Source organism: Solanum lycopersicum, chromosome 9, assembly GCF_036512215.1.
Source record: "Solanum lycopersicum chromosome 9, SLM_r2.1".
Taxonomy (NCBI): Eukaryota; Viridiplantae; Streptophyta; class Magnoliopsida; order Solanales; family Solanaceae; genus Solanum; species Solanum lycopersicum.
Genome location: NC_090808.1, coordinates 7427100 through 7441235, shown reverse-complemented (window position 1 = coordinate 7441235; position 14136 = coordinate 7427100). Strand labels below are relative to the sequence as shown.

Below are 14136 nucleotides of genomic sequence, written 5' to 3'. Positions count from 1 at the left end.
TAGGTGCAATCGATCTTTTTATTTAGCCAACACGTCAATATAGTACAATGGGACCATGCAACATTCAGAATATATCTTACGATGCATCTATCTGATGTTTGTTAACCTACCATTCGGATATATTATACATAATTCCTTATTGAGATAGTGGATTGCTTTGCAGTTGTGCTATTTATGCTAGAGCTCCAGTTGCTTCCTCAATTACCGGTCTTCATAGATCACTCTTATTGAATGTTACTACCACATCATCAAATGATAAGGTCTAGCACTCATCCAACCTTATTTTCCCCTCAACATCCAAATTCTAGATATATCTCATAGTGGAGAACCTTTCTAGAGTCGCTAGATGGCCAAGCCTGCAGAAATTGAAAAAATTGGTTAATATTATACATAAAGCCATGATGATTGGTGACAAGAACTTCTAATTGTTCCTTACCTCCAGATATTCTGAATCTGTACTCTTGTAACTGATATAAATGCATTACCAATGCACATCATGGGTCAACAAATGAAGGAAATACAGCCTTGCCTAGATAAACCTGTTGCATCTCCTCCCTCCATATCTAGGAACAATGATGTTTCATAGGTTAAATACAGGGTTTTAACTATTTTTAAAAAAAACTAAAGATTTGTGTCACCAGAGAGTATCTTAAAACCCAAATATCAAATAAATAGAAACATCACAGTATGAAAATTTTGTTTTACAATTTTCAACTGAAAAAGGAATAACAAGAACAACGATCAGTGCTCTTCTGCCAACACCATAAGATATAAATTCTAGTCAAGGAGAAACGCAATCTTGATGCTTCATAGGTTAAATACAGGGTTTTAACTATTTTAAAAAAAAACTAAAGATTTGTGTCACCAGAGAGTATCTTAAAACCCAAATATCAAATAAATAGAAACATCACAGTATGAAAATTTTGTTTTACAATTTTCAACTGAAAAAGGAATAACAAGAACAACGATCAGTGCTCTTCTGCCAACACCATAAGATATAAATTCTAGTCAAGGAGAAACGCAATCTTCAAGCTGCTTTTAGAGAACAAATAATTCCCTCGTCCAGTAAGGTGCAATGAACATTAGAAAGGAGTTATACAAGTAGAATTCCAATACAATTCTCCACTTAAGAGGATCTAAATTGAGGTACATTATATACTACAGAAATAAACACTTACCATATCACGGAATTCAAGCCTGATATGAGGCACATTTGTCCTATGAATATCATTTCCATCTGGTCCTCTCTTGTAATACTCCTTCCCAATCCAGTGGGACTAAGTATAGAAGTGGAATATGTCAGGAAAAAACACAAACACAAGCATCAAAAATCCCAACCAGGGAAATTAGCACACACCAGCCATTTAAGTAAGACGAGCAATAGAAGGTAAACATGTAAAATATGCAGAAAGTGTCATCGATTCCAAAGCCAGAGGAGCTGGATGTCATTGCCATTCCCACTGACCTGGAATGACCCCGACAGTCCAACACCTAAACCCAATAAGGAAACAGGGAAAATCAGAACATGATTGCAATCAAACAATTACAAGTTCACTACTGAACCTCAATATTCAATGTACTCATCCTAACAACAAGAAACAAAAAATGAGCACAGTGACAACGAATAGAAGGGTACCCCCAATGAAATATTGTTGTTTTTAGAAAAGGTAACATGAAGGCAAATGAGATATAGATGTAATCAGATTTAGATTTCAGTTGGATGAATTGCACTTCGAGGCATCCATGTGGATCTACAAACATTGGAAGTGTGCATCAACTGACTAATGAAAATTGGTGAAAGCAGAGATTGGTAGCCATTGGAAAAAGGCATGAGCTTTGGTGAATATTGAGAGCTGGGATCAAAGTACCATGCTATTAGCAATTAAATTTTTTTGGAGATACACAAACCTTTAGTGCATGTGAGAAACCAGACTGGTAAACTGAATTGCGGGCAATCTCACATAAATCGCACGAACTCAACTTCCAAACCTGCATGCTGAAAACAATTAAACCCCTTGACAAAGTGACACCATCAAGTGTTTCAGCCAAGAACAAAGAATACTCACTGACGCAGCTATACTATACTCTTCAACCAGGGCTTCTTTTGTTAAGTGAATTTGCAAGGGATCATCCGTTGAAAGAGAAACATTCAGGCCCCTCAAGAAGAACATGGGCAAAGGATTCCGATGGTAGTCCAAAAATAAAGAATTGTTACTAAGAGGAGACATTGCCAAACCAATCTGACAAAAAAAGGTCATGACTGATAATCAGAAACACACACAACAACAGCATAACCAGCATATTGCCACAAGTGGGGTCTTGGGAGATGGGGTGTACGTAGAACTTATTCCTACCTTTATAGGGTAGAGAGTTTTGTTTGTGATATACCCTCAGCTAAAAAAAAACATTTTCACATGACCACAAAAAATTCACTTCAATCTCTTCATTTACCTGAGCCAAGTAATATAAGTACTGAAGTACCGGAGACTTCCTCAAATTGATACCATGAGCAATATTATGGGATGTTAAAAATGTTGCTGCAAGGTGGTCAATATCTCCAGCCTGTAGATAGTAAAACATCTAATCATCAAACAAAAGTAACTCGTAATTAACACACAATATAATGATATGCCTGAGTGACTACCTCCCCAGCATGTGGCCGGAATTTGATGGTCGTCATGCCTTTTGACTCACGCAACTGAGATGTAAATTTCGAAAGGGTCAGAACTGTACATATGAAAAGCGTTAAGAGCATATATATCAACGAGATATCTGTGTGGTAAAGCAATCATTTCTCTATCAATATTGTGGTAGACAAACCTAGAGCAGTGATCCTGAACTTGCAACACATTCATTGTAGACTAGGATCAAATCCCTCTAGTGTGAAAATGGATTTGCTAATGAGGTAATATGAAACCATCCCAACTTCCTTTAACAACCATCAAACAGAAATACAATAATAACAATTGAGTTTTTTTTTCCATACACATCAAAAAATAAAAGACAAGGACCAACAAAGACATAGAATGTTATCTCGAAGTATAGTTGAGACAGACCGTCTCTAGATTCTAAACAACCTTCCTTTTTCTTTAATGGTCTTAAATATGTGTTTCTCACCATCTTTCTCAAGCAATCAGCAAATGTTGTACCGGAAGCATTTTATGGAACATTGAATGATGCCAGACACTGAAAGTGCTACTTTTAGCCAAAATTATGATAAACAGAAGATAAGCCGCAATGCTTGGAATGTTGCTCCACTAACACTTACGTGGCTGTCTGGAGCAGGAAATAGGAGACAGGATACTTTTGAAGAGATAAGAGATCAATCCTGTATGGTTGAGGAGATCCGTCTTACCCTTATTTCCTTTTTAAGCACCCATGAGGCTCTTGTAGGTAGAGAAGATTGGGTTCCGTTTGTATAAAACCACATCTTTTAGTAGGTTTTCGGCTATTTGGTATACTTCTTGTGTACATACGTTTGTTTTTCCCAAATATTCATGTCCAAAAAATATATATTTCATGAAAATAAGGACACATTTATGCAGAAAACCCAGAGGGGTGTTTGTTTTAAGCTTATAAGTCTTGTCAAAACTAGCTTATCAGCATTTTTGTCTTATCTATGCATTTGGTAACACCAAAAGTGCTTATACATCACGAGCTTGTAAACCAAAATCCATCAGTTGTCACTCCTGACTTATAGTTTAAAAGCTTATGAGAACTTTTGGTTTGACCAAACCTTTTACAGTTTCATCCCTAAAACCTTTTGTAATCTTTGAAATACTCTTCTTAATATACAATTCAACTCTCAGTTCTTTCTATTTCTGTCAAACAACCCTTTTCATGTAAAAAATACTATGAACTTGTATTTTTTAATTAGCTTTAAGGATATTTCAGTCATTTTAAAATACTTTTTGACCGAAAACACTTCCTATATATCATCAGTTTCATTGCTGCTTACTCATAAAATCAGCTTCAGCACTCATAAGTAATGCTTATCAGCTACTTTTAATGAGCCAAGTCAAATGGAGTCATAATGCCTTAGCTAGGTTCATTTAGCAAATAAGATACTACTTCATACATAGTGGTCCATTCAAACTAATTCTCCCACTGTCCATTTCACCAATCTATCACCAAAGCATCCTCAAATGCAAGATAATTATGAAAAGGTTGTAGCACTATTGTCCGTTTCCAATCAGAGAAGGAAGAGATTGATGACAGGAATAAAAGGGGAAAGGAAGAAATAGAACTGAAGTAACTTACGAACCTTGTTCAGGGTGTAGAGATTAGCATAACAATAGTAGACATAGTATGAGAATGCAGGATTGAATACGTTAGTCCATTGAGCAGGTGTAGGCATGTGTTTGGTAGGCCTTCTTTCTGGTTTGCTTTCATCATCCACCAAATCCAATCCAACAACCTTTAAGATAACAGAACAAGACGTGCAAGTAAGAACATATTGTGATTAAAGGATAGAAAGAAGTGGATGATTGCTGCAAATAATTCCAAAGGCAGCGCACTGAAATTGAAGAAACATGCTGCCACAGTTATATCTTATATACCATTCCCTTTTTTTTCCTTCACAATAATATTTTGGGTCATCTACTTTATTTTATGATGTATTCAACAAAGATCTTTACATTCGCCAAATGTAGATGTTTTCCCTGATATCACATAATAGAGGGAAGGGAAAAATAAATAGCAAATACAACCGATCAAACTCGATCCCAACACGTACTACCATAGGAGCAGTCTTGGTACTTCCTAAAATATGCATCACAAGTCGGAGTCAAACTTGACTACCAAAATCTTTAGTCCTCAACCGAACATGGGCCGACCATGTCCCGTCAGTAAATACAAGGAAGATAATTCTAAAGTTTAGTAAATCATACCTGCTTCAAGAAGATGTGCAGGTGGGGATGTGAATCTGGGTCAACAGTAACCTCAAACAAGGGCAGAAAGATGTTGTCAAGGATATTCTGAAATGATGTCACAATCCCCATTTCTTTGTATATGTTATACAGTCTCGGAAGCTGGAGAAAAAGAAAGCATAGAATAAGAACAACAGCAAATGAAGTAAAATATATTTTCCATCCATTCCTTCATACAAATGAAAGTTAAATGGTCACTATCGACAGAAATAAAACTAAGTCACTAAATGGATTAAGACGATCTAGCGTAAGATAACTGAAGTGTTTTTTAGAAGGTAATCAGACTAATCCAAGTCTACCAAGTTGTGAATATTAATTTTCAATCTTAGGAATCTTAGCTTAGTCGGATTAAGGTTGAAGGTTAAGATTATATTTAGACAGTCTTCATGATCTTACCTCAATCACATGCCTCCTTGTAATTGCACATATATCATCTAAACTAATTGGAAATAGACACACCGAACTCATATGCTTTTACATTCCCCCTAAGAGAGTAACCAGAGAAAGTGTGACATATATCATGAGAAATGTCCAGCTCTAATCCAAAGTCACAACTAGTTAAGACGCGACAACCAAAATGCTTACAATTGACCAGCAATTGCATATATTTTATCATACCTGAATCAACCAAACAACATTCTCGCTGTAGAGTTCATTGTTCACTATCCAGCTAGCAAGTTGGTCCCACTCGCTCATCTTTCGGCCGTATATTGATATCCTGTATTCTGCCATCTACAACAAAGTGGATAAAGATTAAGAGAAGCCAAATGAAAAGGACAGACAACCAGTGTATTCTGACATCGCTTTGTCGCTTAAAGTGATATGACATGAGGAGTTATTGCTTCATGGCCACACACTTGATAGAAGTATGTGCGCAAACAATAAGGCACAAAGTGATCCCAATCAGAAGCAGTCGGTTCTTTGAATCTCACCTTCGAGGAATACAACTAATATCAACATAGTTGTATATCAGGTACCACAAAATGACTACTACATGTTTGGTTTTTCTCTAATATAACAATTTTAGCATCCGTTTTACTTAAAAGAAGTGTGTGCTTCAATTGCCATTTTTATCTTCAAGTCCCATGGACCTTGCTGCTTTTTGAACTTTTTGTATATTAAGAAACTGGAAATGACAGGGCTCGACCATGGGAAATATAGTTCTTTTTAACTAAAATGTACCTTTAGATACAACATCATTCTGATCATGTTTTAATAACAACAGAGAAAAACATTGTATTGCAAGCAGTGTAAACTTATGCAATGCAATTTGGACCGAGGCATAACAAGAGTCACCCCAAGCTCACAAAGATATTTCAGACTGCATTTGGCAATAATTAAGTTTTCAGAGACACCAGTTTTTAGTGAGTCGGGAGGGTAATGAGACATGTTAGGAAGAAACAGGGGGAAAGAGGATAACAGTTATCAGTTACAAGAATGAACCTACTTGATATTTGCTTGCAGAAAGATCAGAAAACACTTGCTTAGTTAGCTCAGCAAGAAAACGACCTGCAACAGAAATCATAAAACATCATTAAATAACTTCAATAAATTGGACGTCAGTTCAGTTGGGATAAGACAATCTGAGTTACCCAATATCTAGTGCACTTTTTATTTTCCTTAGGTCACCTGAGTTGAATGTTGTATGGCATGGTATGTGCTATGCAAATTTAATGCACATCCTTCAAGACAAAACTTGAATTTGCTAAAGTTAAACATACCCATACCAGAAACATAGCTATACACATTCAGATACTTACCCACATCCAAGTTCAGGTAAGATGGGATAGTTACTTGATAACTTTGAAACCAGACTACAACTTCTGTTTGATCTTATAGAAGATGAATATAAAGTGATAATAGGACCAACTAGAAAGAATTAAAGATATGACAAGAATACCTTGTATAAGATTATCCTGCTTAAGGAAAATTTCCCTCAGCCTACTTTGACCGCAGGGATTGTACTTCAGATTAAATTTGTCAAAACGATGAAAGGTGCTCTTGTCAGCATGAACATCTAAGAGGTCAACATTGAGGTCATACCTTTTCAAAGAAGAGTAAAACCATGAAATCTCGTTAGTAGTTAGGTCAAACCACATACTCTTTCAAACACCAACTCCTAGACACTATTTTCTTACCCAGTCAAATCTAAGCTCTCAAAGACTTCCTTTAAGGTCATATAAGTTCCATCGCGAAATATCACAACCTGAAGAAAATCAGGAGATGTCTAGAGAATCAGAGAACTGAAGCATACATCAGAAAAGAAATAAAAACGAAAAAATACCTCATCAGGCTCCTTCCTTAACTTTGACTTGATGAATCTCAACAAATGCTTCTGATTCATGCATGCTGAGTGATGAACATGCGTATCAACCTTCCTCACATTGTAGAAGTCACGATGAGGTGCACTTTTCTGAGCAAGGAACTCTCGATCCGCATTGAGCATCAAATGTAGATTGAATTTCTGGATAAAACCCAAGTGTCATAACCAAATTACATGTCATATTATCAGGAAGAAAAGCGAGCAGGGAGGTATATACTTGTTCCAGAAGCACTAGGCGATGGTGGCATAAAGTTCGGATGTTTCCAGCTGCTATTACTTTGAGGATGTGATGGAAGTCGGTGAAAAAGGTAGTAGCATCAGCAACAGGAAAAAGTTTCTCCGTAGCTGGTCCAAGTGCAAGGGGGAGGGGCAGACATTAAGAGTGAATAGACCACGAATTAGATAGTCCTTATAAACTATAAAGGTAAGAAATAATGAAGTACAAGAGCTTTCCAGGCTTACAATCTTCATTTGCATATACATGAACAACTCCATCTTCCATCTGAAAATAATGCTGTTGACGTAATCAAGAAGTTTATCAGCAGAAACCACGAGTAATAGAACACATATATCTATTCCTGAAAATAAAATTGTAGTAGCAACAAATACCATATCCACAAATCTAGCATTAATGATAGTGATGGTAGTGTTTCTTGCACATAAAAACTTACATCAGATTTTCCTTCAGGAGTGAATTCAAATGGATTTGGATTTGGCTTTGGGGTGCATGGATCAGAGATTACTTCTTTCACCCAAGGAGCAACAGCCTCCTTGAATACATAACTCTGTCTCATTTCAAGACAAACTTGCAAGTTTCGGTAGACCTCCGCTTCATCGGCAGATGGTGTCTCTAGAAATTGCATTAATAAAAAAATTTAAAGGATGCTGGAACCTTTAACACATAAAAGAGACATCACTACTCTTTTTTTACTTCTAAGGAACAGCTACAGTACAGAAAGTATACTTCCTCTTCTTACAAGGAGTTCTTATTTTTTGTTCTGCATACTAGGTAACAAGATCCAAAATTTGGAGAATGATACAATGAGAATATATTCTCATCAAGACTACAGCAATATAGTACTCCTGATACCAGTATAAACACTCAAATTGGCCAATCAGTCATTAAGTTTAGGTAGCACATAGTACACTAATTCAATGCTCATTCCCAATAAGACAACAGCAACATAACTTATCTAATACAAAAGAGAACAAAAAAGAAATGACAAAGTAGATGGACATGGTGATTTAGTTTCTCAGGTTATGCAAGGGCACACTTTGAGCCCCAAGAAAGGTAGAGAGTCAATATAGATCGGCTACTATAGAGAGGAGAGAAAAGATACTACTCAAAGAATGTTCATTTTGCCCTTTGATATATTGAACTATGATGATGCTTGACAATGAAACTTTTTATGTCTTTATAGGAAAGCCTCTCATGGGCAATAAAAGTAAGTTGCATCTCCTGTTTTTTCCAAAATCCAGTTATGATCACTGGTTCACTTGGTATATGCAGAATTGGGTGGCATGTTTCTAATTTCTTTACCTTAAATGTGATTTATTTTTACTCTTATTTAAGATAGAGGAAAGACAAATAAGACTTCCTTTCAACAATGCTTCGAGTGACCATGACATACCTTAGTGTACAGATGAAAAAGCTGTAATGATGCACATCTAGGTACTCAGTGTTATTTTGCTTTCTCTGAATACGAAAATGCTATGCTGAGTCTCCGAGATTCAAAAAAAGGCATAGTGGTTTAAGAACCTTTGATAGCATGCCAAGGACTGGAATACAAAAGGGAAAATTACCTCCAGGGGATATCTTCAGTCGTACAAATGTTTCTTGCTCTGGCTCTTTCCGTAGAATATCTGCAGCTATTGGATCAGGTTGAACACCATGCAAGTCACCAGAGACACTGTGTGAGCGAATCATACTTGCTGCTGCAGCCAGAGCTATTTGTTCCCCGTCAGCATCTGGGCCCTGTTTAGCAATTTCGCAAATTGTTAGAAGTAATCAAAAGATTGATATGTTCATGAACATAGTAAAATTGTCCTTGCAGTCATTGTGAAACCTTAAAATATATGTTTTCCATGGTAAGTAATATACTTGGAATCGAAAAGCATGATTATGATGGCTATTTTCCGCTCTTGTTTTATTTTTGTGTCTGGGGGGGGGGGGGGGGGGGGAATGGGGGAAGTCCACCAGTACCGCATTCCCATTAGTTTGTAGATAGGCAGTGTCAAGTTTAGTAGTGTCCGTAATATTGTCTTCCTCATCTGATCCTTCTATACTTTCAAATGCACTTGCACTTGCAACTGGAGACTTCGGAGAAGTTGGTCTAAGCGAATGTGTAGATCTTGATTTCCCTTCAAAAAAAGAATTTAAAAAAATGGTGAACATGGCATAGTGGAAAACTTTTTGACTTCAAGTACAGATCAGTTCTAATAAAAAAAGAGAGACAAATAAGCAACATATCTTGTAAAATTCTGAATCAAAACATATGGCCAGAGTCAAGTACAAAAACACCCGCTTATACCGGAACAACACCTTCAATGCCTCTTTTGCATGTCATAGGATCACTAAAGCATCTAGGGAATGATAACCAGGACACAGCACACTCAAGGCAAATTTCTCCGTTCCTTGGATTCCATTATAAAAAAACTGATTGCAGTAATGTCAAACATCAGATCATGATTGTATGTGAGTTAGGACGCTGTCTTATGAGGCAGAAATAAGTTACTGAAAAAATGCTTGATTGAACTCAAATCAGGGATAATCAATGGCCTCATTTGTTTTATAATTACTTCCTACTCAAGATTCTACTTCTAGGAAGTAACATAAAGGAGTAAGCATATGGCAAGACATTATTCGCATTCTGAGTTATGGTATTCAAAAGTACTGGGACGTTGAAACACCCAGGACAACACGATGTACCCGAGCATCTTCCATATATCTGGAAATTGTATCCATGTAAAAAAAACTACTACTGCACTTGAGTACAAAGTTAGGCTATTAACCTTTTCCACCATAAAATGGTTATGCTACTGCAGATCTTCCAATAGTAAAGAAAGGATAATTTCCTTGTCATTGCAGATAGCACCTCTACAGAAATTGTCACTAGCAACTCATTTGTTTTTTTTCAAGATAGCGCAAACTACAGAAATTGTCACTAGCAACTCGCTTGGTTTTTTCAGTCGCTTCTTTACCAATAGTATATGACAACCGACACCTAAGCTCAGAAAGGTTGCATTCCAAATTTGTAGCATATCAAAAGCCAAACAGCTGCCTAGTATAACTACATCTCCAAAAAAAGATGTTCTGAGAAAGTTCCTTTTTTTTGGAGAAAAAGTAGATAGATGTTCGGAGAAAATTCCCTTTTTTGGAGAAAAGGTAGAAAGATATTCGGAGAAAGTTCCCTTTTTTGAGAAAAGGTAGAAAGATGTTCGAAAAATCAAATACTCTAATATTTATTATTGTTTAAATAAAGGTATTTAATCCACATTCAGAAGCTACAAAACAAACAATTTTAATTATTCAATGGCCAGAAATATAATATCTTAATCGATTCAAATATATATCAACATTTAAGCGTCTAAATCTTAGTAAAAACAACTGAAACCCTAATGCCTTGAGGCAACCTTTTTTTCAACCGGAAGGGAAGCAAAATCCAGATAGCATGAAAACTTCAAAATATTATTCCTTTATACATTAAAATGTCTTTAGTGCAGAAAAGAACAAAACAATTGCTACTTTGAAGGATCTAAGCCTTCTATTTCAATTTATATGACATAATTCGAGTGTTGACTGAGTATAGAATTTAAAAAAGAAAGAAAGACTTCCAAAACTTGTGATCTTAAATATGTTTGGCTATTAAAGCTTGTCATTAAGGTTTAAATGGAATTTCAAGTGAAATTGTTTTCAAATCTTAAAAGTGTTCTTTTTTTAAGGGACTAACAAGAAATAGTGTCCTCTCTGGAATAGTGTCATCCTCTCTGGACTAAATATGTCTGTTTGATTCTTCTCTATTTGGAATAAAAACTAAATGTTGTAAATGACATGGATAATTTCTTTGAGTTTCTCCACAACTAATTATTTTATGATATGGTCACCTAGATTTATGCTTCACATGAATCAATTGTGTTATTAATTTTGCACCTCAAACCCACAACTTCACGGTTAGAGGCGGAGGAAAAAACTTCCTCTTGAGCTAATCTCTCTAGTCAGTAAAAAGGCAACTTTTTGTACAACTGTATATGTAATCAGCACATTTATGTGCTAAATGTGATTAAAGAGGAAATTTTCCATTGATCAATTAATTATGCTTACATTCACGCCAAATCAGTACAGGTCATCTACATCCCTTCCACCCAATTATATTTATACGTTCTTAAATAAACAAGAAATGTAAAAAGAATCCTTCCTTTATCCCTGACATAATAATGCACCATCATTAACGTATGGTTGTAGCTTAGTTGTAAGAATTCCACGCTGTGACCGTGGACACCTGGGCTCGAATTTGAGCTGCCATATCAAAATATAATTTTCCCTTGTCAGTATTATTATTAACGCTCCCCTACTACCTTATTCTTAGATTATATTACTACACGTTGCTTCCTCTGATTTGATTGTCGTACTAGCTGTGTTGTTGCCATTCTTTTCTCCTTAATTCTTATATGAATTCTTCACTATTGTATTTCCTTTTCTTACTGGTTTATTGAAATCAATCTCTCCACCTTCACAACTTGGGGTAAAGTCGCATACACACCACTCTTTCCAAATCCCAGTAGTGGGTATACGGTTGTTGTTTATTCTATGCAAACAAATGTAAGTAGATTGTTCAAATTTAATTGAAAAAATGAAACATCTCAGGAATTCAAAAGGAAACAAAAAGGATTTCTTATTCTTTTTAAAGAATTAAGTATCAAAATATCCCGCCCCAAACATCAAACATCAGGACAATAAAGACACCAAATTGTTAATTCATCCTATTAATTAAAAAAACTCACGAACTTTATAATAGACCAATTGGCACAAATCATTAAAACTGCAATGACAAGTATGTCTCACCCATGTAATTCTCATTTGAATATCATCCATTGCATTCATACTACAAAATGATCAATTTCCAAAAATGAACACAAGTTACTGACCTAAAAATACCACAGCAAACATATATCCAGTACATTAAATAAGTATCATCATCATAGCATACCTTCAGGAAGAGTATGAAGCCTGGGTAAACCGGCTGGAATAGATTCCACATGTATCGGACCATTCCTCCTTTCTTCAACCTCACCTGAATTGGCCATCGTCACATCCGGAAATGAAGCAGAAGAACCGCGATAATATCCATTACTCCGGCTACGGTTCCGCCTCCTCACTGCATAGTTCCTCGAGTATCCGCCGCCGTCTTCCTCCGTTTCCACGCCATCAAGGTCCTTACCCTTTTCTATGGTTTTCGCTAACTCTAGTAACTGATTTAGGGTTTTCCGGTGCATATAGTAAGCGGATACCGCTACAATCGATGCTCCAACTAGTGCCGCCATCGCTAGATGAACAGTATGTGCATCCATTTTGTTTGCTCAGGTAAAAGTAACAACAGCTGATATCTAATGAAACTGAGAAACCCTACTCAATAGTAGAGCTAGAGAGAGACATGTATAAGAAAGACAAAATGTGTTATTTTGAAAGAGAAGAGTGAAGATAATACTGAAGCTAAAGCTGAATATTTATAAAGATAAAAGCAGTGCCGGTTCGAGCTAATTTCTGGGGCCAAGGCCAATCATAAAAAAAGCCCTAATTTTTAATTCTTATTTTTATTTTTTATATATATTATTCTATGAGCTTTCACCTTTTAAATAAATATTTCTTATAATTTTAAATTACATATATAAATTTAATCTTATGATTTTAATACATATCATATAAAAATTAAATTTAAAAATTGATAAAAAATTATTTTTTGATATCTCGAAATGAACTAAAAAAGATAAATAAATTAAAAGATATAGTATAAATTACTTTGTTAAAAAATTAAATAGTTAAATAAACATAGTATAATTTTAGTTAATTATCACTCGCGATTAATCTTTCGTAATAATTATTAGGCTACATTTTGAGTTTGTATATTTTGCACATTTGTATAATTCAAAATTTGTATATTTATATAATGTAATGTATAAAATAGAGTTTAAATATTTGTATTGATATAAATTATTTATTTTAAATTTATACAAAAATAACTTAATTATACAAAAATACATGCAAGCTATACAAATTCACCTGTAAATTATATAAACCTGCAAATTATACGAACACAGAAATTATAAAAAAAAAAACAGCTTAATATATATAGCTGTAATTGATAAATATATATAACTACAATTTATTAATGAGTTAAGTGGAGTGACATTTGGGGGGAGGGGGGTTACGGCATATTAGTGGGGACTGGAGTATTCCATTTTATTATGCGATGGTTTAAATTGTTTTTCATTGAACTACTGAAATGGGAATAAGAAGTATCGAAAATAAAGTTGAGGAGTTGAAATTTCACATTTTTTAAATGTTGATTAGGGAAAATTTTATGCAAAGAAATATTTCTTTTTAGTGTTTGTTGGAGAAGATGAAAAAATTATGCTTCGACAAAATATAAATTATATTTATTAGTTATAATATAATAGGAAAAGTAGATTGAATTTCTACAATATAAAAAAATGAGATTAAATAAATGTACTTAATATCTTCTATTTAGAAATGGATAATATTTCTTGATTAATCAAGAAACTTTAAAAGTTTCAACTAAAAAGGGTGGGGATTGGGGAACAATGAACGGACATGAGTAAACTTTTTGAGTTTTTAATTAAATCGAAATATTATTTTATGGCTATTCA

General features: G+C 34.9%; 1 protein-coding gene across 2 annotated transcripts; it reads right to left on the bottom strand.

The window, feature by feature from the left end:
• LOC101246464 (adenosine monophosphate deaminase) lies at positions 1-13002 on the bottom strand. Of its 2 annotated transcripts, XM_010327481.4 has the most exons (21): positions 12459-13002; positions 9455-9612; positions 9055-9226; positions 7923-8101; positions 7714-7765; positions 7469-7596; positions 7213-7392; positions 7067-7134; positions 6829-6971; positions 6376-6437; positions 5547-5660; positions 4890-5030; positions 4265-4417; positions 2645-2698; positions 2452-2562; positions 2067-2240; positions 1909-1989; positions 1358-1491; positions 1179-1277; positions 437-563; positions 1-356 (listed from the first exon to the last, which is right to left on the bottom strand). In XM_010327481.4, coding segments are annotated over exons 1-20 (2565 nt in total). In that variant the 5' UTR covers positions 12820-13002; the 3' UTR covers positions 1-356; positions 437-562. The 2 variants fall into 2 exon arrangements, with proteins under 2 accessions (XP_010325783.1, NP_001340703.1); NM_001353774.1 differs by lacking the exon at positions 1358-1491 and having other exon boundaries at positions 12459-12945.
• Between the last annotated feature and the right edge of the window lie 1134 nt (positions 13003-14136).